Source organism: Vicugna pacos, chromosome 7, assembly GCF_048564905.1.
Source record: "Vicugna pacos chromosome 7, VicPac4, whole genome shotgun sequence".
Taxonomy (NCBI): Eukaryota; Metazoa; Chordata; class Mammalia; order Artiodactyla; family Camelidae; genus Vicugna; species Vicugna pacos.
The window spans coordinates 68,379,073-68,406,765 of NC_132993.1; the positions used below are offsets into that span (position 1 = coordinate 68,379,073).

The 27,693-nt window shown below is 36.9% G+C and overlaps 1 protein-coding gene and 1 long non-coding RNA gene across 6 annotated transcripts in view; one reads left to right on the forward strand and one right to left on the reverse strand.

Moving 5' to 3' along the window:
- SEMA3D (semaphorin 3D) overlaps nt 1-27,693 on the forward strand; it is a 178,581-nt gene that overhangs the window by 142,254 nt on the left and 8,634 nt on the right. For all 3 annotated transcript variants that reach the window (XM_031679711.2, XM_072965104.1, XM_072965105.1), the window contains exons 12-18: nt 5-149; nt 8,846-9,068; nt 11,203-11,291; nt 13,128-13,169; nt 15,988-16,145; nt 18,320-18,384; nt 24,976-25,115. In XM_031679711.2, coding sequence (XP_031535571.1) covers nt 5-149; nt 8,846-9,068; nt 11,203-11,291; nt 13,128-13,169; nt 15,988-16,145; nt 18,320-18,384; nt 24,976-25,115 — 862 coding nt within the window. The remainder of the gene's footprint in view (nt 1-4; nt 150-8,845; nt 9,069-11,202; nt 11,292-13,127; nt 13,170-15,987; nt 16,146-18,319; nt 18,385-24,975; nt 25,116-27,693) is intronic.
- Nucleotides 11,061-27,693, reverse strand: part of LOC140697442 (uncharacterized) — a 101,054-nt gene continuing 84,421 nt past the window's right edge. Inside the window, exons 2-5 of one of the 3 annotated variants that reach the window (XR_012074542.1) lie at nt 26,116-26,269; nt 23,141-23,233; nt 16,133-16,215; nt 11,061-11,424 (exon numbers count right to left, since the gene is read on the reverse strand). This is a non-coding gene — a long non-coding RNA (uncharacterized lncRNA). Of the gene's footprint in view, nt 11,425-16,132; nt 16,216-23,140; nt 23,234-26,075; nt 26,270-27,693 lie in introns of all 3 variants that reach the window. The other 2 variants (XR_012074541.1, XR_012074540.1) reach the window with 2 other exon arrangements.

Below are 27,693 nucleotides of genomic sequence, written 5' to 3' on the forward strand. Positions count from 1 at the left end.
CCAGCTCCATCTTCAAAGGCTCTGCTGTGTGTGTGTATAGCATGGCTGACATCAGAGCAGTCTTCAATGGTCCATATGCTCATAAGGAAAGCGCAGACCATCGCTGGGTGCAGTATGATGGAAGAATCCCGTACCCCCGACCTGGCACAGTATGTATCCAACTTAGTCATCAAATTATCTTCTTAAGCCCAAATTCTCTTCCTAATTCTATTAGAATAAACTATGCTAATCACCACAGCAACATGCACTGTGGTTTTTAAAATAACAATTATTTATTTACAGTGATGTATTAGCATGTCTGGCCTACACTGGAACTTAACAGTTTTCTTTTGAGTAAGAATTTTAAGTACTACAGGAAACAATGGACTATACCGTAAGGGGCAGACTACCCTGAGAATATAGTGTTTATCTTCAATATGTCTATAGAATTGTCAAAACGTTGTGGTATCTTGAATGACAAATATTCCAAGTTAGATGGAATATTAGCATTCATTCCTCACATACAGCTCCGCGTATAGCTGGAGTCTTCCTGTCCCCACTTCTACTCTAAAAAGACTACATCACCTATAATCGTTCATTTAAATGACCCCCTCCTCGTTTTGCATTCATACTTTCTTTATCCTGTTGCACTTTGGGATTATTTGCATATCTTAGATGTGGAAAAGATCCAGAGAATTCTGAGTCCAAAATTCTATTCAGACAGCATAAATCATGTTTCAAGCAGAGATAAAACAATAAAACGAGTAAGAAATGTGTTTTAGAGTTTATGCATCTGTTTAAAAAAACTTTTAAAATCTGGATGTGCATTATAAGTGGAAGGCTTTTGATGATGTGGTTAAAACAGTTTGTTATTTAAATATTTTAGGAGTGGTTAACTGACCAAATGTAAAGGTAAAATGTCTTTTTTAAAAAATTTAGGATACATTATGAATATTTCTACCATGAGCTCTAAAATAATCATCAAAATCTCAGAAAAATTGTTTACTTAACCCATCTAATTCTACTTTTTATCTTTTCGTATGTTTGTTTTTAAAGGGGAAATAGCTGGTAGCCAGGCTTTCTGAATTCTTTACAAATCTTAATATAATCTTTATAATGACTTTGTGAAGCAAGGGCTGTTATTATTAATGCCAGGTCACAGGTGAGCAGGCTCAGGCACAGGGAGGTGCAGTAACTTGCCCAGCGTCAGGAAGCTAGCAAGCGGTGCAGTTGAGTTTTAAACCTGGGTCTTCTGGTGACAGAGTCCAAGCTCTTAGTCCTTGAACTCTGATACTATATTGATAAATTTGTATGTTAAATTATATCTATTTTTCCCTTCCACAAAAGATCTTTAACAGAATATATATACTATATATGTAATGTATAGTCATTATATATCTACATTAAATATATATATATATATATGTATACATATCAAGTTTGAGGGTTTTTTTTTTTTGAAGAGGTTGGTTAAAATTCAGGGGGATCTCTAGTTGGGAGAATTTTACCATACTTTTGTTGTTAAGTATCATAGACTCATTCTGAGTTCTTTCTACATGAGTTTGTTTTAAAAAATAAAGACTGGGACCATTCATGCCATTAAAAAAAAATTCAATTATCTGGATGTTACAGGAGAAAGAACTTGGAACTAAAACCATCTGCATCAATTCCAGAAAATGATTTGCCTACCTCTGTACAGTAGTGGAATCTTCTAATACTAAGATGTGGAAATCAGTCCTCAAAATGACCTCCTGCCGATACATCCAGCTCACGTCACTTTCCAGTGACAGTGCAGGTTGGAGGTGCTGCAGAGGTGGTTGCGGTCACATTTCTGGTCCTGCCCGAGAGAGCTGTGACTGCCTTGGTGCTTAAAGACAACGCCCACGTTACATGACTTTCCCTGTTAGCGCAGGTCTCTTCTCCCACGCGTAAGTGACCCCCTCCCCGAGAGGAAACATAAATGTCAGTGAGGAGAGGTTTTCATCAAAAGAAGCACCACATTATGTTGACCAGAGCATCCTTCGCTGTTGGAGTACTCCAAATACACAATGGTTACACTGTAGATATTTTCTTGAAGGGTTCAAAGTTATCTAAGGAAGAAGCTGCATCCAAACTACCAAAAAATACTTCTCTTTAACAGTTTAGAAAAGGAATAATAGTATCAGGCATAATGAAGTGACATTTAACAAAGTTATTCTTTTATCCTTTCTGAACATCAGTATTTCTCACAGAATCTCTGTGCTTTTGTAAATGTGTCAACACATTTGCATCTGAGACTAAGCTTTGAAAATTATGCCTTTTAACTAACCTTTAATCGGTTGGCCCGTCCTCACCACTGTTGGTAGCAGAGACAAAAAGACAAAGCCTCCCTTGGGAGGACTGCGGCTGAACACTCTGTTTGATCAGGTACATTATGTCCTTTCATAGCATTTAGGGAAAGAAAAATATATCCTAGTTACTGTCAGAGATTATTTATCTTTCTTTGTAGTTTGGGTTAAAAGGGGCGTTCTTTCTTGTTCTGAGCTAAACTCAGATTATGTCTGTGTTGGTTTTAGATGAGGAGCAGCCAGATAAGCTAAATAATTTATTTGTGTAAAATAATATCACTGAGGTATTTTTAAACTATTTTTTTTATTGACCATCTTTTTCCATTTGGTTCTTTGTAAGAACCTACCATATGGTAAGAAAGCTACCATAACCAAAGGAGACCAGTTATTTCTAAATAACCAGTTAGTTTCGTATTCTCCATGAAATCTGTGACCAAATTAGAAGGTGTCTGAAACCATACATACATTTTTAACCTTTTGCTTCATTAATTATTGAGTTATTTTTAACATGATGTCTTAATTTTATTTGCTATTACTCAGATTTTTCACATTTTGTTTTACATTTGGAGGGTTGGTGCTATCTGATACGAAAATTTGTTACACAAATAGTCCTTTTATGAACTAACATATTTAAATAGCTGTCATTTAATAACTGATATTATATTCCGTGGTGTATCAAATAAGGGCTCTTGTTAAGTTTGAGAATCTAACAACCAGAATGGATGAGAGAGACCATGCAATTCAGCCTCGTTGTACAGGGAAGGAAGCAAATGCCCAGAATAATAACTTTCTCAGTATCATGTCACCAAACACAGCAGAATGAAGAGGGGAGTTGGGGTTTTCTGACCAGTCCTCTCTCCTTTGTTCTTTAATATTCTCCAGTATTCACCTCTCCCCTAAATTCATCTGCTAGATATACTACTGAATGCCCTATCTCAAACTGGCTGCATTTAGTTTTTACATATTGTCCTGACATTCTTGCTCATGTTGTTTTTTTTTTTAAGCAGCCTAATCTCAGTAATTTTTGTTTAAGTGATGCTAAGAGGTTTCTTATCTTCTACAAACCTCTGGTTTGGAAATTTTAGTCAAAAACCATTATTGAACCCGTCTCATGATCAGAGTCAGTGGTAAAGACTTCTCTGTTATCTTAGTACATCCTTAGAAACAAAATGAACGGTGTAGATATTACTATCCCACTTTTATAGGTAAGAAGAAGCCCAGTGAGGGAAAGCACGTGCTCAGGGTCTCATGGTCTGAGGTGGTGAGACTGGGATTCAGCTGAGACCCACATACTCCAAGTCAAATGCCATCAGCCTCCATGCCGTTCTGCCTTCAAAGTGATAAAATCGAACAGCCAGACAGAACCTTCCCTTGTTTCACCAGGGAGTGATCTGTTCCCTACAAAAATGATGAACAAGTGTCAAAGCCTTATTGCATTCGCCATCTCTTTTATTCTAATTTGGGGGAACACATCTTACTTTAAAAAAGCGTTGCTGAGTAATTTGCTTTCTGTGAAATGTCAAGATCTTTACTGAAAGCCATTTTCCTAAGTTAAAAATTTGTAATAGATTATTTTAAAAACCACCTTTGGGTGTACCTTTTCTCATCCATGCTGCTGCTAAGGGTGAGTTCTAAGCTGTTCTCCCAAAAGTGCCTTCTGGTGAAACCCTCACTCTGGTAAATACACACTAGAACTTCCTGTGGGTCGTAGCTACTTAATTTTTTAAAAATTTGACAGACTTCTGTACTTCCTGTGATACAAAGTCAAACGTGAACTCCTAGTCTTGGAGTGACAGCACTACTCCACAATGTTAATAAGCCTGGAAACTCAAGAATGCACAGAATTACTCTTAACAGAATTCCTTCACTGCAAATGATTCTTTTGCCCTCTGGTGTCCAAACAGAATGTCTGCACAAACTGTATTTTGTTCAGATGGGCTTTTTCAATCATTATTGAACTGCTGAGTCTTAGTCGTAAGTTCCAAGTGAAATGCAGCAATGGAAGAATCCATACAGTGAGTAACACAGGTCAGATGCGGAAACCAAACTGAGATCAGGCCCAAAATAACAGAATCTGGGGAAGATCTGCAAAGGCAGAAGATGTTGTTTTTGGTATTTGATTTATTATTTAAAATTTACTCTGTAGTTTTATTCTGTGTTGATAAAGATGTTTGATGATTTATACATGAATGTAAATATTAATGCACGTTTACTTAAAAGTGGGCTTCAGTTTTTAAACCATTCTCTTACAGAAAGGTGAGAAGAAAGTACTTTTTGAAAAAAATTATTGTGATGAAAACACTTAACATGATTAATATTAACATGATTAATATCCGCTTATGTTTAATAGTGTTTTCATTTTGGGGGGTACAGAAATTCCTTGGAAAAAAAGAACCTTAAAAAAAAAGAGAGGTAGATTGACCTATATATTTATACCCCCAACCTTTCTGTGTCTTGTACTGGATATAGCATCTTTCTTTTTCCATACATGTTATTAACTGACTCTTAGAAGAATAAGCAGAGGGATAGACTGGCACCTAGTACATCTGCATGTTTTACATTATAAATTTAAAAAAAGCAAACTTGTTGACATGTTTAGCTTAATTTTCCCATTTTGCTAAAAATTGAAAGCCTGGTTCCACTCATTCCTCGTGCCAGTCTTCCCTCACATTAGTGGCCCTCTGATTTGTTTAAAAGGAGGCTGCAGCCTGCAGAGTAGCCCAAAGCTGCAGAGGGAGGAAACTTGTCGCAGCTGTCTGGGGCCCTGCCAAGGGGCAAAGTCCTCTCATTAGATATAACCCGTTTTTCTCCCCTTATCCATTGCTTCCCACTGCAGGACTAAAGATCCCCCATAAACACGCAGCCCTGCCAAACGTAACATGCTCACACCTAGTCAGGGTGGCAGCCAGCGAGGGAGACGGGCGCTGGGCCAGGGCTTGCTGCCGCCGGGCCTACCCTTTCATCTCAGAGCTGCCCCGCCAGGTCCTCTTCTCTCCTGCTCTTGTGCTGGTATTGTTTCTAGCAAGATACTGACATTTTAGAGTTTGGGTAATAGCTCTGTCTTTTTTGCCCCCTCACATTTTAAACTGTCTTAAGAGGTTTTTGAAACGGTAGGTGGAGACACAGATAAGTTCCTTGGTTTCCTTCTTAAAGTCGCAGGAGCTGAAGTGATGGAAGTCAGGCAAGTGTTAGAAAGCTGGAGGCAGAACTCTAGGGCCCTCTACAGTATATGCAGATGGACTGTGTCAGCAGGGAGAACTTAAAGTACAGACTTACAGAGAAAAACTCACTAGATTTTTAATACCTGGGATGTATAGCTGCTGCAATTGGAAAATTTTCTAGAATTTGTGGAAGGAAAATAATTGGATATGGCTATTTAGATGTAGCATTTTTCCACACGCTTTTTCCTTTATGGAAATTTTCTCTCCTTTCCATTTACCTGCATAAGATGCTTGGCTTCTCAAGTTATTTTTAGATCTGTGTGCGGATGCAGCTATACAATATCAAAGGAAACATTCCACTCGTTTTTCATGTGCTAAAATAACAATATGTGGTTCTGACTGTACTATCTTAAACCTCGGGGAGTATCTCTACCAAATCACTTTCATTTGTGAAAGCAGAGTGGAGACGGGGACTGGAGAGATCACACACAGCAACCTAGAGGGTAAAGATCTTATCCAAACACGGGCAGCATGCCATACGGAAAAGCGGCCGCATGAAAAAATTCATCTTCAAAGATCATTTTATAATACTCAATAGAAAGCAGGTCTTCCTTCTCTTCTTTTTTTTTCCTTAGATTTTTATTATCCTTAAACTTTTTTTGTCAGAGGGAAGCAGTGAGGAAAATTGTATTTCTTTGCTAAATGTTCATAGCTTCATTCACCTATACTTTCTTTCTCACATTGAAATCTCTTAGGATTTGAAAATCTGATACCAAAACTGGCTTGAATGACAGGATATTATTTCTTTTGAAATACTGGCTACCGCATGACTGCAGCTACAAAATCAAAAGATGTTTTTATTAAGTTGGAGGGCTGTCGCAAAAATGTAGTGCAGGCAAAAAATCTCACATTTGCTTTGATTTTAATAATAGACCCACAGATAGTACCGCAGGCATTGTAAGCGATAAGCCCACTATGAATGGCTTTTGACTGAGCCTCAAACATGCAGCCTGTAATTGGGCGAGAGCTTTGTATCATCTTTCAAGCTTCCATATCCATTTTGAGTCACAGCTTAATCTGTTTAATATAGGGTGCCTTCCATTACTGAGTTGACAGATTCCACTTGGCTGAAGGCAAAATGGTAGAAACAATGAGATCTTTCGACCAACATCCAGTTAAGAATATGCTCAGGAATCATCAAATGGCTAACATTCTAGGACATTTCTAACCTCTTCAGTGCAGACCTGGGACAAGTCACTAGATACCAAGAACAGATTAGCTTTTGAAGCTCAGACAGGCAAGATTTTTGTGAAAGATAAAAGATATTCTCAAATTATTTATAGAAAATCATTAACAGATGTTTTTTGAAGTACAACTTCTTTGATATTTCTTGTAATTTGGTGAACTACTGAAGATTTTATTGCAGTAAAATTTGAGGTCGGGGTCATATATGGTGACTAACTCCAGTATCTTTAGTTCCCTGAGACTGTTCTTTGTGAATGTTATTGACTGAGAAGTACAGATTTGGAGCCTTGACAAGATTCTAATCAGTGTTGGGTATAATGGCTCAGGTCAGTGGAGATTTTTTCCAGTTTGTCTACAAAGTAAAATAGGTAGAAAGCAGCACTTTCTTACCAACTTTCCTCAGTGTAACTCATTTTCTTTTCTATGCCTGCGTCATATAGCCAAACTTTTCCATTCCAAAATGATGTATTAGCCAGTCAAGAATTCAAGTGCTATTACAGAAGAGTTCTCTGAGATAACTTCCTAAATTGTAATATAATAAAATCATAAAATAGATTTAGCATATGGTAGGGGAGGTATCTGCTGGGGAAAAAAATGTATGAAATTCTGACGCAAGTCTCTTCATGTTTTTGGATAGAGGCACATCAAATTCAATTTCATTTGTACCAGTGTGAACTTTTTACTTTTACCACCAGGGGGCAGGGTCTGCTAACTGCTGAGTTAGTGGATGCCAAAAAGCACACAAGAATCAATTTTAGACAGAAGTGAAAAATTCCCTGAGGGTTTCCCCACAGATTCTTTCAGGGAAGAGCTGTTGAATTATTCACAATAAATTTTCACACTAGTTATGAAAAACTAGATAATTATGTCAAGCTACTAAAACTCTTCTACAAGTAATTTTATGACATGTTGATTTGTTCCATTTTAACAATCTTGGTTTTAATTTAAAACTGAAATTTTACATTAATTAAAGGAAATTGAATATAATGGCATATATAAATTACTGTCTTAATTATTTCAACTCAAAATCCATGTATCTTCATAAGAAAAGAGCTCACTGTGGAAACTTTAGAAAATACAGATAAATGAATATAATTTAGATCTTTTTTTTTTTTTTTTTGGAGGAAACATTCTGAAGCTTTAAAAAGCAGGATAATTTGTTTCAGAAGGTTCTCTGTGATGACCATTAGCCATTCTGTCTGCCAACAAGCAAAGTCAGTTGTCTTTTGAGATCTGAGGTTAATTCAAAAGAACAGTTCAAAAGACAATGGAAATACCTAGCATGGGGCTTTTGTACTCAGTTTTCTGAAGTCAGCCTTCTTGGAAGAAAAGACATTGTCTTGGGATTGGAATTATAAATTTTCATTTATGCTACTGCAACTGAAAAGAGTATTTTGAAAGTAAGAGCCCAGCTGGACATTGATAAAAGATTTAAAATATGTGTACAATTAATGTTTTACTGAGGTATAACTGACATATAACATATTAGCTTGAAGTGTACAGTGTAATGATTCAATATTTGTATGTAATGAAAAATAATCATAAGTCTAGTTAACATCAGTCACTAACATAGTTATATATTTTTTTCCTTGTGATGATAACTTTTAAGATGTAGTCTCTTAGCAACTTTCAAATATGCAATACAGGATTAGTAACTATAGTCACCATGATGTACATTTCATCCCCGGGACTTTTAACTGGAATTTTGTACCTTTTGACCCCCTTGACCCATTTCACCCACCCTCCACCCAACTTCTGGCAACCACCAATCTGTTCATTGTATGAGCTCTTTTATTTGTTAATGTGAGATCAGTTGGTATTTGTCTTTATCTGACTTACTTCACTTAGCATTATGCCCTCAAGGTCCATCCATGGTTTTGCAAATAGTAAGATTCCATTTTTGTGTGTGGCTGAATAATATTTTATTGTAATAATTTAGAATATTTTGAAAGCAAAAACTGGATTTAAATACACTCAAGGTAAACTGCATTTATTTACATGTACATGTGGTTACATAGCGGTCCTGTTGACCATTCCTTTAATATTATTAATGATCAGCCTTAAAAACTTTATTGGCAGTGTAATTTCTCAGGTGCATGAACAGTGTCTACTTCCCTCCTCATTTCTTTTCAGTGTCCAAGCAAAACCTATGACCCACTGATTAAGTCCACCCGAGATTTCCCAGATGATGTCATCAGTTTCATAAAGCGGCACCCTGTGATGTATAAATCAGTCTATCCAGTTGTGGGAGGACCAACGTTCAAGCGCATCAATGTGGATTACAGACTGACACAGATTGTGGTGGATCACGTTGTCGCAGAAGATGGCCAGTATGACGTAATGTTTCTTGGAACAGGTATGCTGGAACCAGATTGTGCTTTCTTGCAAAGGAATTTTTCATTATTAGACAAAGAAAATGAGAACTTCATAAAAATGTATTGGCCAAAATCAAACAGTAATTATTAGTTAATACCTAGTCAGTATGTTTAGTTTAAAATTGCTTAACACGTGCATCTGACAGTCACAAATATCTTCCAGGAGCCTCCATTTATGTTATATGAGATTTCAGCATATATTTCTGTATTATGACTGCAGTGTGCCTGCTGTAGTTGAGGTGGTTCTCAATACGTATTTGTTGAATGCCAGTGGACTGAAATTAAATGAGTGGGCAATGTTTATTTTCAAAAATCACATTTCCCTCTCTCTACAGAGGTATTTATTTGATAATCTTACCCCAAAGGATCCCTTCACCCAACTTTGAGAATCATTGACTTAGCTGACTTAAGATGGCTTTTCAAAAAAGTTAGTCATAAATTTGTTAAGACCTTAAAGTAGAAACTGCTTGGTGATTATTTTTTCTGTCCTTGAATTTTGAGGATAAGGCATCACTTTCATTATTAGAGCCCATCTTATCTGCTTATTTTTTGCTTGCCAATTCAGTAATTATAAAATGATTACTTTTTTTTTTAGGGAAAGAAGTATTGTTTATTTGGTACATCTCAAAAAAAGTAGTATCTGAAAATGTCATATGAATTCTAATGGCAGGAAAGATAACATGTATCATTAAAACAAAAGTACTGCATCCTGGATGTTATGTAATTTGATGGAGCAAGCACTGCATAAAGACATAGAAATTGATAGGTTTTTTTTTTTAAGAAATGGGCATTTTTATTGAAATAGGTTTTTAGGACCACAGATGAATTTTAATTAGAATTATTTATTTGAAAAATATTCGTTTTACAGAAGTTAGGCTTATTGGGAAGCATCTGTAGGACAGACTCAGAGGACTTTCAAGAACACCAGTTGTCAAACCTGACTGTGTTGCAGATGGCAGTACCGAGGCCCAAGAAAATGATGCTGTCAAGACTACAGAGATTACTACTGAAGGGTCAAAACATGAAATAATTAGTTTGTCATGAATTCTAACGAGTTTGCCACTTAGTTGCGCTGCTCACCCAAAGTTCACTGCTAGTTCTTCCACAGTTCAATGTCAGAAATGCCGTTTAGCCACTAGGTGGTACTACCTAACTTTTACTGAGAAAATTATAAGGCTATTAAGGTGGATAGATTTTCAATTATGACATTTGGAAAATGAATATTTAGTATTTTTCCAAGATCTTCGTTTTAAAACGTAACAGAGTGAAACAATCCAGACTACTTGTGCAAACAGGATCATTACCATACATGTTAATAGATTCCAACTTCAGTGCTTAGAAGTTTAAAGGCATCTATTTTTTAATTTATTTTTTGTCTAAATCAATCTATACATTAATTTCCAAATGAGATCTTTTTTTTCCTATTCATCTTTCTGTAATAATGTCACCTTGGGTACTGCAATGTAAGATGCTATATTTAAGATGTCTTTCCTAATTCAATCCTGGGTTTATATTATTAAACTTGTGATAGTCTTTTACACTGAACTAAAATAATTTTTTAAAATTTCTTTTTCTAGCCCTTTAATTATGTTTCTGTAAGTAAAATACATTGGTTAGTGAGCTACCACTTCCCCCTTGTAGGTAGTTCCAATGAGTTCTCTTCCATTTGTTAAGATTTTTGGAAATATATCTATCTGCCTTTCATGGTGAATCAGATAAGTACTGAGTAAATATTTCTTACACTAAGAGAGAGAAAATATGTTATTTTAATATATTTTATCCTTTTAAATTAAATTCCAAAAATGTTGTTCACTTTTTGTTACCATTTCAACTAAGATTTAAAGGAGACATATATATTCCTTATGGTAGGAATATATTCTGAGTATGTGCCTTTTAATATTTTCTTTATGAATATGTATTTTATGAACTGAAAGCTATAATATTTCAGAAGGGAAGAATTATATACAATAAGCTTCACTTCCTGCATGCTTTATTTAACCTTATTTCTTAAAGGCATTGAAAAAATGAGGGCAGCAATGTTGAAGGTTGCTAGGAAAATGCTTAACTAAACATTGAAGTAGACACAGCAGGATCATGGGTAATGTATTTTTTCAGACATTGGAACAGTCCTGAAAGTGGTCAGCATTTCGAAGGAGAAGTGGAATATGGAAGAGGTAGTACTGGAGGAGTTACAGGTCTTCAAGGTAAGACTCGGGCCAGAGTTCCTGGACAAGAGATGCTGACACGGAGCAGTTCTTGACGTAGGCCACATTTGTCTTCATATATCATCACCTTTCCTAGAGAATTCTTTGCAATTACCTCCTTTATTTTTCTTTTCTGTAAGCGAAGGCAAAAAATGTTAAAAGCAAGTGAGAATGGGACCCATTTTCCTCTGTAAGATATCACCTAACTTGGGGCTCCGAGATTACCCTTCACTACTGGCTTCTCTAAGCATATGGTCGGACAAACGGCCACAGCACATGAAAGCCTGGGGTCTCTTTGACTATCCAGATGCTTTTCTACTTTGTACATTTTACTTCCCAATTTTTCTTCAGTTGAATTTGAGAAAACTGGTAGAGTGTGTATAAATCATGTGTCCCTGCATTACTGTAAGGAAATTTTTTTTAAAGGTGCATAATAGTAAGTCTTTATGTATGCTAAATTCCCCTCAACCACCAAAAGAGTTAGTAGGTCTGAAATAATAGATCTCCAGATTTGGGGAATGTCCTTAGACGTTGAGCAGTAAATTTGAATTGCGGCATTCTCTGTAGATCATCAACAAAATTCAATTTAAAGTTACTTTGTAAAAATTAAATTAAAATAAAATTGCATTTCTTAGAAAAGCTTTTAAAAATATGCTGTGTCTTTCATAACATTTTCGTTGAGACAGCTCATTAAAATAGACTGTTTCCGTGTAAACATCTATTGCCTTAAGAGCCAGTAGAGCCTTCCAGTGTGAGGGGCTCACGTTATTGGTAGGCTGGGCTCCACAGAATCCTGTTTACATTGTGATGATCACAGCGATCAAGGAGTTAACAAGAACAAGACCTGCTATCTGGCATCTGACAGAAACAAAATCTTGGGTGGTTCCTAAGGGAAAAATCGACATCAGATGCAAGTGTGAACCCAGAGGCCAGAAGTAAAGCCTCCACAACACACGTTAGAGTAGGTCTCCTGAGCGGCGGTTAGTAGTCAGGACGAATTGTTGGGATTCCCCAGTTAAGATTCAGTCATGAACCTGTTTTCTTAATTCATAAAAATAGTTATTGGAAAGAAGTTTCTCATTTAACATTTTTCTTTTCATTTTTTAATATATTTTCTTACTTTTTTAAAAAATATCTGCTACTGTTTATTGATTAGTAAATATTGGCAGGTGAGGAATGAATGAATAGCAATATAGATACAGAGAGAGAGATGAAAACTTTGTTAAACATTCCATCCTTTTAGTTTGGTAACTTTTGTGTTCATGTTTCTAATTTTATACTGTATGCATAGAGGGATATTTTCTACCAATAAAACTTGGTTCATATCATGAAATTATGAGCATCAGTATCTTGTAGTGCTTTATAAGGACTGTGTTCACCCACAAGGAGCACTGTAACTTTTCAGAGCTCTGCTACTTGAACAAGTGTTTGAACTACTGATCTAAGTAAGAGCAGAAAGAGGTAATAAATAATTATGGAGATGTTCTTGTCAACACTAGTTTGAATTATATGGAAGCAGTTAAGATAAGCAGATTTAGAAAAGGGAGAAACCTGTAGTAACTTGGAACTGTTCTCAATGCAGAGCGTCTCCTCATACAGTTAGGTAACTTGTCTTTAATAAGATTTAAAAATAACTATTTTGATCATTTCTATTAAGGTTGAATCACTACACATGGGAAGGAAAGACCAAACATTGAGATCCTTTTCTTCTCTATATAACAGAGCCTTGAAGTTTATTCCTATGATCTTTGGTATAAGATAAAACAAAATATTGACTACTTATAAGTAAAAGACTGTTAGTGATTATCTTTATTAATATTTAACTTTCCTTTTCAGCATTCATCAATCATCTTGAACATGGAGTTGTCTCTGAAGCAGGTACTTCCTAATTTTGGGGTAAAAATTACCCACGAAAGCAACATATTGCTTGAATCAAAGTTCATTTTAGAGAAAATTCATTGAAATTGGAAGTTAAATTATGAATAGTGTAAAAAAACTTTAGATGATTTGTTTCTTCAATAACTGATTACAGGCCATTGTTTCAGCCTTGCCTTAAGAGACATGGAACCCAATTTTACTAATTGAATAATACATTCTCTCTTTCCCTTGGCTCTTGAAAATTAAGCTCACTTTCCTAGCCTCATGAGGATGTCATTCTTTCAAGGCTGTAAGAAATCCATGTAGAATACTAGCCTCAATCATTAAAAATGTTTTTTAATCAGGGAGTCTAGGAGTTAGACTATGGACTGCAGTGGCAAATAGCCCAATAGTCAACCTGCCAATTAATATTTGATTCCTGGAATCAATTTTCTCAACAGTAAAGCTAGAAAAAATACTATCTACCTCCTAATAAATAGGATACTGCATGCAAAATTCTAAGCAGAGACCTGGTGCCCTCTGAGTGTGAAGTGAATGGCGGCTAATAACAACAATAATATTTAATGTGTTGTCATAGTTCTTGGATATAATACTCCAAATCTCTGCTGATTCCAGAGGTTCAGACCTGCATTACCATTTCTGTACGTGCCCCTAAGATGTAAGAAAGTCGTGTGCTAGAGAATATGTTCAGCATTAAGGTGTTGCCAAAATTGTCTTAATCCCCTAGGCCTAGTATGGTACGGGGATTATTAGGAAAAATAGGTTTCTTTTCATTCTTTTCTGTTAATTTGTTCACTCATTCAAGATTTAGTTCTTGAAGGCCTACTACTGTCCTTGGAGGATACAGAGATGGATGAATGACGTAGCCCTTAACCTCCAGAAGCTCATGGTGGAGGTGGGAGACACGGGGGCATGCTAACAAAGCAGTGATAATGGAATCGTGTCGTAGGGAGACGGGAGAGGAACTGGTCTCAGAGGGAGCTAGGGGAGCAGGGGCAGGTAGCTAAAGAGACAGGTAACTCGAGCTCGGAAGGATGCTGCAGTTAACCAGATAAATAAACAGAAGGATGATGCAATGGGGAAGCGTATGTCAGACAGAAGAGGGGAACATCTGAGAAGGTGTTAAGAGTGAGAGATTCTAACGTTTGTGTGCAACTACAGCACAGAGCATATGTGTGCTCAAGGGGCAGGGAGGCTGGAAATGAATCTGGGCAAGTAAGACAGAGCAAGAGGAGACACATCCTTATGTGTCAGCCCTCCTGAGAAGTTGAACAAGTTTACCCAAGACAATGAAAACTTTTGAGAGATTTCAAACAGCGAGGGTCCTGATGAGATTCTTCCTTTTAGAGAGATCACTGAGGTGCGGCAGTGTGGAGGATGGACTGAGTCCTGGGGTAGAGGTGGGGGTTGCTGGAAAACAAGACTGAAGCCAGTGGAAATACTAGGACACTGACAAGTGATCCAGGGAAGAAACGATAAGGACTATGACTGGCAGTGGTGAGGGAGAGGTGGAAATAGATTAGCTCTACATGCGAGGACGGAGAGATAAGGTGGCACTGAAGGAGAAGAAAGAAGATTCACAGACAGCTCCCAGAGGGAGCTGGGTGGCTGGGGTGACCGGGATGGTGCCTCTTGGTCAAGGTAGGGTAGGAAGAGTAGATTTAGGGGAACTGGTATGTGCATGTGTATGTTGTTTTCAAGATACCTCTGAGTCTTTGTACAAAGAGAAAGATGAGAATTGAAAAGAGGGATACCCAACATTCAATGCAAAGAAAGGAATCATCAAAGGAAACAAGTCTTGGGCAGAAATAAAGAGGGAGAACAGGAGGAAAAAGAGAAGACAGTTTTAAGGAGGGTGTAGTCTTACTATGTCAAACGCTATAGAGAATTAGCTTATAAAACAAAGACTAAACAATGTGCATCGCATTTAGCAGCCAGGAGGTCTTCACTGACAGTTTAATGGGTGGCAGAGATACAAGACAGATTTCTAAAGGTTGAGTACACGTAGGATATTTGTGCCAGTATCTCTTTCTCAGAATTTTTTCCTCCATTTAAAGTCTGGCATGGTCCACTCAACTTGATTGTGCATTGTTTGAAGGCACAGATGATGGTCTATTCACTTATATCATCCCTCCCCCTGCCACCACCACACGCCCTCAAATAAATACACATAAAGAGCAGTGCATTCATTGCAAGACTAATTTTCAAAATGTCATCTTATGTGCTGAGCTTGTCAGTATCTTGCAGGCTTTCATGTGTGATGTGTCATCCCACAAGCCTCCTTAATGCTTTTTTCCCAGTGAGACCAAATACTTCCTCTCCCACTTATAACTCATTTTCCTTCAGGGATCTGTACTTCATTAGCAAACGAAATGGTTCGTTAAAAACTACAGGAAAGGTTTTCAAACCTCTTTTCGGTCACCTCTTCTGTAAGAACCCGTGGCAGGAGACCATCAGTGCTGCCTCTAGCATCTGTGCTTGGTGTCATCTACCAGAGCGTGTTTGCAACTATTAGGAAAGAATCTGACATCTTAATTCCTCTGTCTAGCAGCTGGTTTTTGACCTTCTTAAATTACTGCCGAGGTTACTCTAGCTCTGTAGAATGCTGTCCAGTTCAGCATCAACATCCTCCAGCCATCATCCTGCCAGGGGTAGAAGTGATCATCTTATTCTTCGTCAGGTTTCTGAGCAAGTGTTTATAAGGGGCAGGGCACCCGAGGAGACAAACTGAGATCTGTGATGTGGTATTCCAGAAAGGGAAGTTCTTAAGACTAGTCTGAAAGATGCTTCTAATTCATTTGTTTTGCCTGATTTGCAGCAACAATTGTACATCGGGTCCCGGGATGGATTGGTTCAGCTCTCCTTGCACAGGTGCGGCACGTACGGCAAAGCCTGCGCAGACTGCTGTCTTGCCAGGGACCCCTACTGTGCCTGGGACGGAAGCGCATGTTCGCGATACGCACCCACTTCAAAAAGGTGAGAGGCACATCAAGTTCCCACGGGGGCTTCTTTTCTGCACAATGAGTATCTCACACAAGTACCTTGCCTTGTAGTTTAAAGAGAAAAATATAGAAAACATGGTCTGTGATAAACGAAGACAGGTTATAGGTTTAACGGACCTAACTGATGATTATCCTCGGTTTCACAACTTTACAAAATTCCGATAAATTGTTACTGTCCTTTTCCTCCGTCTGTGTCAAAAACTGTGGACAGTTTACTTTCTTTACTGCTTTACGCTTTGTGCAGTCCTCCCTTCTTCTCTTCTTATTTCTAAATACATATATACTCATAGTTACTATTTTACCAATAATGTATAAATACATGTATGTAAAAGTGTATATACAGCTCAAAGTGCACCCCAGTGACTGTACAATTTTACTTTTACTCTAAGTTGGTCAGTTTCTACCATTCAGATATACTTAAACAGCAGTCTGTATCCTGCTGTTTGTAGTTTATTGCTCTATGTGGCTCTTAAAAATAATGCTATTGTGGGCCAGTAATACCCAGCTAGGAATTCATTCTACACACACACGGGCAAAAGTACCACAAACTATATGTTTGATGTTCATTTCAGCACTGCCTTTCAGTAGCAGAATTACTGGAAACAACCTGAATGCTCATTAATATGACTGATGGTGGCTAAATATCTTGAAATATCATTATTTTAAAATGTGGATTATAGTAATACAATACTATTTTCTAAAGTATTGCTCAAAGCATTCATCTTCTAGGTAAAATGTCAGGATACTGTATATGGAAAATTTTTTCATTTTTCTGTCTTAGAAAAGAAGATAACAGGTGAGCATGTGCTAGCCCCACTCCTACATACACACTTTGACCCTTTTGAAATTTTACTGATTTGTCAGGTGGTCAGTTCTAGGGATCACAGACTGAATAGATAGTACATAATCAGATACTGCTTAAAATTCAGAGACCTTTTATATTCCCTAAAATCTCTGAATTAAATGTAAGTAGGGAGATACCATTATTTCAAGTTGAAAGTAAAATGTCACCAACATTTTGTTACAGTTTGACCACAAATATACTCTCCTATTGAGTCTTTGGGAACGCTTTTCTCTTCCAGAAGCTAAAAAACAAGAATGCTCATTAGTTGGTAATGAACCTTCAGTTTGATGAATTGTTCCTGTTCCTTAAGAAGCCAAGATTTAAAAACATTCTTGACCTTATGTACCTTTGACCGTCATAATTTTTTCTTCTTGTATTTCCCAAGACTGTATCTCTGATCTTGCAGACATGCCACTGTGATGTTCTCCCTTCCCTAACATAATGTCCATGTGAGCCCAGAAATACACGTGTATGATAGATGAGCCTTCCACAGGGTTGTCACCCAGTCAGCATCCCCCTTAAGGAAGGCCCTACGCATCTCAGAAGGCTTACTGGGACATCTCTGACTTCTGATGTGGCAACATAAAATAGCCAAGGCGAATGAAACTGTACTCTGAGCGTAAGCCTTCTTTAATTTAGAGGTAGCATTTTTTTCTTTTTTTGTACAATGGTTACTGTTTCCACTCCAGGAAAATGAGTGATAATGCACAAGGCCATTATTTTATTCTTATCATCACCACTCCTATCACAGAAACAATGTGAACTATGTGTCAGCAGATAGAAATAACATCTAGCCATTCATGCCATCTCAGACTTGAACTTCGCTTTCAAATGATATTTATCTCATTGCTTGATGAAATCAGTACAATAACGAAGTCATTTTATATTTGTGTGTATGTTCTTACTCACGAACTAAAGCTCTTTTATATCTTAGTATTTCCCCGATGACTGACTGGAAAAAGAGGGTAGAGATAGGTACCCTCATCTGATGGATATGAAAACTGGCTTACACTTATATTCAACCTGTTCTGTTGAATAATTTGTCCAAAGTCAGAGAAAAAGACAATTGTGGTAGTTCAGTATAATTCCAATCATCTTATTGCCAAAACAGGATTCATTCTGCCACTAGTCATATTTGAATACTTGAATTAATGCTGGAGTGATTGGAATAATGACCTGCATTTAGGCTGAGTATAAAATAAGCATGGTTCTGCGCCTGCCACTGTTACTAGTGTTAGATGTAGACACTGTATTTTCCAGCGATCCTGCTGGAAGCTCTAAACAGTTTAACCCATTTTTTACAGGCGAGCTAGACGCCAAGACGTGAAGTATGGGGACCCAATCACCCAGTGCTGGGACATAGAAGACAGTAAGTGTAGTTTTACTATGCTTTTTCTCCTCCGGAAAATTTTAAGCCTACTCTTCATGTGTCTTTTTCACGTTACAACTTAAAGCATCTTTTATATAGGAAGATCTCATTTTGTGTAATGCTTGTGTTCTGGAAAAGCACCCCTATTCATGTGCTTAAGTGAGTAATTCTTTGCTATATTGTTATTTGTTTCATATGGCTTTTAAAATTCCTATACCTTTTTTTTCCTTTTGTAATGCCTTATCCATCCTTGTAAAGTTTTAAACTGCTGCTATTAGAGATAAAGCAGAATATAGTCCAAAACATATGGACGTTTAGAGTAAACTTAGAGAGACCCTCCCAGAAAGTTTGATATAAGTGCTGGCACTTACTGGAAAGAAATGTTAGTAGCCTAGGCATTATTTGTAGTCACTTATTATTCTGTATATCCATGCAATCAGTAAATATTTATTAAGTGACTTCTATGTGCATATAATTGTCCTGGGTATAGTTTGAGACAGAAAGCCTCCTTAGAGAGCTTGCAGTTCTTTGGGGAGATGTCATAAGGCACAATTCGTGATGTGGGAGTTTAGCAAAAAAGAGATCACCAGATACTGTACTGTCAAAGTAACTGTCATAAATGGAAGATTTTGAAAATCTGAGTATGAGAAGGGCAGAGTGCAGAATCAAGAGTAGGTCTGTTGAGTGACTCTGATAATAGAGAAAAAAATCTGTAAGAGTATATTCCAGAGTTTTGGTTACTTCCCACTCTCGAGCTCTGCCTTCTGATAGAAAATATATACATGTGCGCACACACACACAAACACACACACACAACTAGAGGGAGAAAAGAACTGCCTTCTCTTCATCACATTGTTTGTAACCACCCACCACTGGATAAACGACCCAGATTTCATAGTCCGTAACTGGTGGGTTGGCAGAGAATTTATATATATATATATATATATATATATATATATATACACACACACATTATATATATATATACACACATACATATATATATATAAAATAATTATATATATATATAATTGAACTGTAGTCAGTTTACAACATTGTGTCAATTTCTTGTGTACAGCATAATGCTTCAGTCATACATGAACATAGATATGGTGAAAAAGAATATGAAAATGAATATAAGTTACTACAAGATATTGAATATAGTTCCCTGTGCTATACAGTATGAACTTGGTGTTTATCTATTTTATATATAGTAGTTAGTATCTGCAAATCTTGGACTCCCAATTTATCCCTTACCACCCTCTTTCCCCCCGAGTAACCGTAAGTTTGTTTTGTATGTCTATGAGTCTGTTTCTATTTTGTAGATAAGTTCCTTTGTGTCCTTTTTTTTAGATTCCACATATAAGTGATATCATGTGGCATTTTTCTTTCTCTTTCTGGCTTACTTCACTTAGAATGGCAATCTCCATGTCCATCCATGTTGCTGCAAATGGCATTATTTTATTCTTTTTTAATGGCTGAGTAGTATTCCATTGTATAAATATACTGCAGCTTCTTAATCTAGTCATCTGTCGATGGACACTTAGGCTGTTTCCACATCTTGGCTATTGTAAATAGTACTGCTATGAATATTGGGGTGCATGTATCTTTTTGAATTAAGGTCCCCTCTGGATAATATGCCCAGGAGTGGGATTGCTGGATCATATAGTAAGTATATTTTTACTCTTTTGCAGAATCTCCATACTGTTTTCCATAACAGCTGCACCAAATTACATTCTCACCAACAGTGCAGAAGGGTTCCCTTTTCTCCACACCCTCTCCAGCATTTATCATTGTGGAGTTTTTAATGATGGTCATTCTGACTGGTGTGAGGTGATACCTCATTGTAATTTAGATTTGCATTTCTCTGATAATGAGTGACTTTTAGCATTTTTTCATGTGCCTATTGGCCATTTGTATATTTTCATTGGAGAATTGCTTATTTAGGTTCTTCTGCCCATTTCTGGGTTGGGTTGTTTGTTTTTTTATTATTAAGTTGTATGAGCTGTTTATATACTGGCAAAGCATTCTTAATTTAAAAACAGTTATCTATAACTTATAATTTAATTCTTCTGAAAAATGAGCTCTAGTCCAGAGCAGTATGTGTGTCTTCTTGTTCTAATGTGTAGGTGACTCACTGTTCTGTCCAGTATTTTTTTTTAGCTATGTGTGCAGTTTTTCACAAGTGCATATGAGATTTATCAGGGACTCTTTTAGGTATTGAGGTTATACTAATGAACAAAAAAGAAAACAACCTGTGCACTCATGGATTGTATATTGACGTGTGTGTTAGGGGAGGGAGCCAGCAATAAATGTAAAAACAAGTAAAATACATGTTCTTGTCATATAATGATGAATGTTACCAGGAGATATAAAACACTGTTGCTGCCTAAGGCACTCACAGTTATTGTCTCCACTTCACCATATCCCATTCTTGTTACAACCCACTGCACACTGTCTTTTCTAATCATTACCACTCTACCCAATCCATTTTTGGTCAAGATCACTAGCAGTTTCCTCCTTGCCAAATCCAGTGGCCAGTTTTCAGTTCCCACGTTGACTTGCTGTCTAACTCCCTCCTTCTTGACACACTTTCTTCACTTGACCTTCATTCAGGGATGTGCTGGAGGCAGGTCTTACGTCCCCATGAAAGCTGACTGTTGATTATTGGGGAATTTTGTGAGCTGGTTTTAAACCACTGTTAGTTCGAATCAGCCATGGTGGAAGTTGTTACATAGGAAAATCAGGGAGCACTACAAATCAGGGTTTTTTGTTTTCAGAGTTGGTGTCCCAGCACATCTGTGCTTCATGGCACTGCATGGGCAACTTCTGGTTTTCCTCTTACCTTACAGGCTGCTCCTTCTGAGGGTTAACTTGACTTTTCATCTACATATCCAGTCTCTGTCTGTTCACTGCTTAACATCAACGTCAATACTGTCAGAGGCAATTTGACGCCCAGATTCACAGTCCAGTACTGAAATCTTGCCTCTTTGCAAGACTTGTATGCTTCTATGCCCCCTCATATTCAGGAACCCTTCTCATAAGCCTGATCAGCACCTCAAATTATATCTGAGAACAACTTCTTGTCGTCTTCTCTATAACTTACTTGGTTTCTGCAGACTTCCCGTATTAATAAATAGGCACCACATTTGCCCAACTGCTTAGGTCAAAAAGCAGCTAGAGGTGCAAATATTAACTACTATATACAAAATAGAGAAAAAACAAATTTCTTCTATATAGCACAGGGAACTATATTCAATATCTTGTAGTAACCTTTAATGAAAAAGAATATGAAAATGAATATATGTATTTATATGTATGACTGAAACATTATGTTTTATGCCAGAAATTGACATATTGTAACTGACTGAATTTCAATTAAAAAAAAGAAGAAGCCAGGAGTCATCTTTTTATACTTCTCTTTCTTTCACATCTTATCACCAACCTCTCAGTATGTCCGTTCGGCTCAGTGGTCACACCTGCCACTTCTCATCACCTTGACAGATGCCATCCTAACCAGACCCGCCATACCTCTTCAGGAGCCACTAAACTGGTCTCCCTGCTTCCATGCCTGTCTCCCTCCAGCCTGGATCCCACACAGTAGCCAAACTAACCTCTTGAAAAACATCAGTCAGATCATGTCATTCCTTTACACAAAATCTTTCACTCGCTTCTTAGAACAATTAGTTAAAACTCTACAGTCTTTTCCGTGGCCTGCAAGACTCTATGTGATCCAGTTCCTAACACCTTCTTCTGATTCTCATGTCACTGTGGCATGGCTTCCCGCTGGCTTTCTCTTTTTCAGAAGCACCAGGCTGGTCCCTGCCTCAGCCCTGTTTGCATCTTTCTCCTCTGTACCTGGAGAACTCTTCTCTTCAGGTGTCCACGTAGCCCCAGCTTCACATCATTTAATTCCATGGTTAAAGTGTTAGTGTCTCAGAGACACCCTTCCTGATCATCCTACCTCAAACACCTGTCTTCCCTTCTCCTCTTAATTATTCCCTAATCTGCTTTATTTTTACGTGTAATGCGTAACACAGCCAGATACTACATCCCTTCTCTATTCATTCACTTGATTACTTTGTCTTTGTCACTAGAAAGTGAGTTTCTTGAGGGCAGTGAATTTGCCTGTCATAGTCACCAGTATATCCCCCGCACCGAAAGCAACGCCAGTATGGGAGGCACAAAAGAATGTTTGGGGATATTCAGATGGCTAGAATTTGAGCTGTTTCTTAAGGAAACACTCAAATTTTACTACACAGATGAAGTAATTATTAAAATCAGAAAGAACTCAGCTAGATTCGGTTAAGTTTGTGACGATCCCTGTTTTTCTATGGAGTTTGTTTACCCAGTAGGTGATTAGGAGCTATTTCATATTACTAAGAAAAGTTGCTTTAAAAACAAAATTGACGTTTGTTTAGTAACTGATTAGAATAGGAGATGCCAGAGGCAGAGAATCAATTGTGAGAAGTAAAGTAGAAATTATGAAGATATTTACAAACTAAGCATTTTCAGTCTTAGCGGAGAGAAGGAGTCATGTTTGAACAATAGTTTTTGGTAAAGAAGAAAGGAGATGGCTTGTTTCTAATCCACCATAAACGTGTGTTGCATGACTTGGTAATTATGTCTTGAATAATTGGCAAATCGATGTTTCCTTTCTTTGTTCATTAATTGTTATATACTATCCATGATTATTAACAATGTAAAATCACTAATGCATGTAGATGAACTGTGTTTAACAATTTTAAACACTTACAGTCTTGCTGCAGTGACTTCAAAGTCATGTCTTATGTTCATCATGAAGAAATCTTCCAGACATTTCTCTGTGAAAAAAATTTTTGCCTGTAACCTGGAAGATTAAAATATTACCTTTAAAATTATTTTACATTTAATGAGAAGATATTCTGTTATTTAAAAACATTATTATATATAACTTTTGCACCTTTAAAAATGGATGGTACTAGAATTATATAATATGTATGTATGTGTATATAGATATACATGCACATTTACAGACATATACATACATGTTTAAATTTAAAAATAGAACATCTTAAACTCAGTGATAAAACAAATATTATTGGAAGCAAAAATAAATTAATTTCCATTCAGACAGATGTAGTGATGATTCTGTGTCAAAGGGTCACTGTATTTTTACTGATTTGAAGATGGATATCAGTCAGCTCACTATTTCACTTTTCCAGTTGATTTCGCTAATTATCTTTTACCGACCCCCCCGGTTGCATCCGTCTGAGTTTCTCCCAAGCCCTTTCCCCGCCACCTGACAGTCTACCTGCATCCTCCCTGCTTTGTTTGGGAACTCCCTTTGCTCAGGAAAATGGGATCTGTTACCCCGAAATGATGCATGTCTTTCTCTTCCTTGATCGGCACTGGTGATCTTCCTGTGCATTAGGAACTTATTAACTGTGAAAATCATAGCTGTAATTTGTTGAGTAGGCAGAGATAGTGGATAGATCACAGATTTCAAGTGGAATCCACACATTTTGAAGGTCAGGTGAGGTTAATTCATAATGGGGTCAGCATGCTTGACTTAATCTTTGCTGGTAGGACACAAAGAAGTTCAAAAGTCTTGAAAAGAAGCCTAGCTATTGGATGCATGTGCATTCATGCCATTTGCGGATAATTTTGTGTGCAGAGATTTAGGATTCACTCAGATCCCTTACGCCTTACTCTGCTTTATACCTACGATGCTAAGCAGGCCCATCTGCAGAATTGAGACATTTGAATATACGATGAAACAGTGCATGTTTGGGCCAGGATGAGAAGCTGTCATTTTTTATTTGATCAGATTTGAGCTATAGATCTTAGATCACACATGGGACCCAGCCTTTGGCTATTCTGGATGGAATGCATTTCAGATGGTGCAGCTGATTTACGAGAATAAGGTGTCTGAGACACTGATCCTTGAGCCTTCCATTAACTATCTTATAACAAATGCATGTTGGGCTAAAACATCCCTCTTTAAACAAAAGAGAACATTTTTGGGGTAGATAATACAGATAAGGTCCTGATTCTGAGTATGAGAACATCTAACTTATTAGCATCATCATAGAATTTCATCAAGTATACAGCATTGCACTTTTCTGACATTAACATGTCATATGGTTGTAATATATGATTATATGTTATGTGGTCAGCTCTGTGGACCAATTCATGATAGAATTTCTCTTTAAAGGTGAAATAAATTGCACTTCCAGAACTATACAAAGTTGGTTATATTTTACACGAGGTAAAAGATATTAGAGCATTAAAAGATGTTAAAGTTCATTCAGTTCGCCTCAAAGAGGTGCAACGTTCAGAGTTAGATCTCGTGAATTCTTATTTTAAAAAGAAATTGTAAAAAGCTAATATATTGTTGAGAGTAAAAACTGCAATGCAGGGATAGTTTTAAAAATCATTCTATTAGATAATATTTGACTCTCAGGTAACAATATTATAACATGAATTTCCTTTCTCTTTTATAATGTGTATGAATCTTTCCCCGATGGCATCTGTTCTAAATCAGTCTATTTTCCCATTGCTTTTAAAATCCAGCCAAGGTTAATCTCCTATTCCATGTTTGCTTTCCAGGCATTAGTCATGAAGCTGCTGATGAAAAGGTGATTTTTGGCATTGAATTTAATTCAACCTTTCTGGAATGTATACCTAAATCCCAACAAGCATCTATTAAGTGGTATATCCAGCGGTCAGGAGATGAACATCGGGAGGAGGTGAGTTACAGTCATCAGAGAATGCTCGCCTTGAAGGAAATAGAGTAAAACCTGAATCAAGTTTAGGTTGTGAGAGATGTTCGACTTTTAGTGCCAAATGGTGCTCTTTTCACTATTTGATAACAAGGAAAATAAAATTTCATATATTCTAACACCCAAGGTAACAACGCCTCTGAGATAAGAATAGGCCAATTTAATGCAAATGTGTTAATAAAATACATTTAAAGGCAGATTGATTTTTTTTAATTTACATGATTCTTTTTCATAGATGGTCTATATTTTAGAAGAATTCTCTGATTGAGAACAAGACTCCTCTCCCCCACAGTAGCACAATGACTAAATTCTAATTCACACTGTATTCCATTTAGAGTATAAAATCAAACATGTCATGTTTGTATAAAAATGGAACTATCTACCTTATCATATCATATGAGCAAGTTGGATAAGTATCTGGACATACGTACCTTTAAACTCTTAGATATTGAAATTAAATGAACAGATGTAAGTAATATGAATGCTATACTCATCTTTTGACTTCTTTTTCTGTTTCAGTTTATGTAACACATGGTTAAAACATATCACAGATTTTGTGAGGCAGATAGGCTATTCATGTTGCTAAATTGAATGAGATGAGTTTGGGTAGTCTGAGGAGTCTAATATTTGAATGTCAAGATAGAAAGTTTAATTGACTGAATTTTTAAATTTCCATACTAATGCCTATGAGAAGCCAGTGATATTCAATCTAAAGTTCTAAAAGTCCCAATATTAAGAACACTGCAATGGTAATGGGATGAACACAGGATCAGAATTAGATGTCTTAAGTTGAGTCACAATCCTGAGTCCTTCGGTAATATCTCTGAGCCAGAATTTTCGAAGGTGAACAAAACAAATGCAAAAGTGACTGTCAAAATGAGAAAACACATACAAGACTGTTGAATTTCATAGCAGAGGATTACTCACAAGTGTAAAACAGGCATACAAAATTGTCGATACTGTCTACCTGGGAGGACGGGACGTAGGAAATACACTGATGATGTGTTCGCCTTGACTGCTGAGGGTTCGTGAGCAGGTTCTGACTTCTCTAGCACTCAGTTTCTCTGTCGTATCAGTAGGTGGACCAAATACTCTCTAAAATATCAGCCTCCTTGTTCAGTCTGTAAACATTTAAATCGTATATATGATAGGTCAAACATTAGTGTGGAACAGTGGTTCTCAACTTCAGACAGTTTTGCTCCCAGAGTATTCCCATTTAGCCATCTCTGGAGACATTTTTGGTAGCTGGGTGGGTGGGTGGAGGATGTTACTGGCATCTAGTGGGTCGAGGTCAGAGATGATGCCCACCATCCTACAGTGCACCGTCTCTCACATCAGTAATTTCCTAGCCCCACCCAAGTGGCAGCGGTGCTGAGGTGGTGAAACCTTGGAGTCGAAGACGCAAATTTTATGATAAGAAATTGATTTAAAGATTTGTTTCACCATTACATTAAGAAGTTACTATCATTCTCTTCATCTAAGAATAATTTCGCTATCAAAATGTTGACCCTTTATGCTTAATATTAAGGGAATTACTTCATTCTTTATGCCCTATTTCTCCAATAAAACTTGATTTTTCATAGCTACTGACATCCATAAATTTTAAGGATATGGCATATCCACATCTATGCTAAATGTTTATTTAAAGGGTCTTTTTTAATAATATGTATTGAAATTTTATCTGATATAGTAGTGATTTAATTTCAAAACATAAAGCATTTATTATTTATCCAAGAAATACTGGAAGGATGTTATATGATTTTTTTTTAACATGCAGATTTTCCTTTGGTTCCACTGCAGTATTTTACTTTTGAGAATCCCAAACCAGTATTTTTTATTTTATAGTTAATGAAAGTTGATAATTTCTTTTCAGTTAAATATAATTCTTTAATAATGAAAAATTTAACCTGACTTTTAAAAAATATGGAACTCTGCTTGGAGTATTCTCCCAGTTACAGATATGTATATTTGCCTATGCTTTCTGCGTTTACATCTTTCATGTTTCCTGAAAATGCTTTGCCTTATTTTAATGTACCTTTTAGCAGTATATCATACAGTCATGGTGGTTCCATGCTCCATGAATTTCAATGGAGCAGAAATAGTGTATTTATTGAATTATACTTAAAAGTAGTTTAGCTATAATGTTTCAGCTGGTATTTTCATCTATCTTTGTAAATAGGTAGTTACACCTTGTCCCGGATATGCAATACTGCTTCCTGAGCTGAGGAAAGGGGCAAAATGCAGACTAGATTTGAAGCATTTTCCCCAGCAGGATACCCTCTGCTCTTTATCAAGAAGGTCATAGTTTGAACTCCTTCTTCCACCTCCCCCCCTCAAAAAAAAGCCTAAGGGAGGGCCCAGGATCTCCTGTGGCACAGAGGCTGTCACCAGGTTATTCTCAGCCAGGAGGAGAACATTTCCTTGCCGAGTTGTTTCACAGTTGGGTGCTGCTGGGGAGGTCATGAGTCAGTTATCTGCTGACTTTCTTACAAAGCTGTTCTCAAAATTGATGATGTTTATGCTGTAACTAGCAGGTTAATCGGCA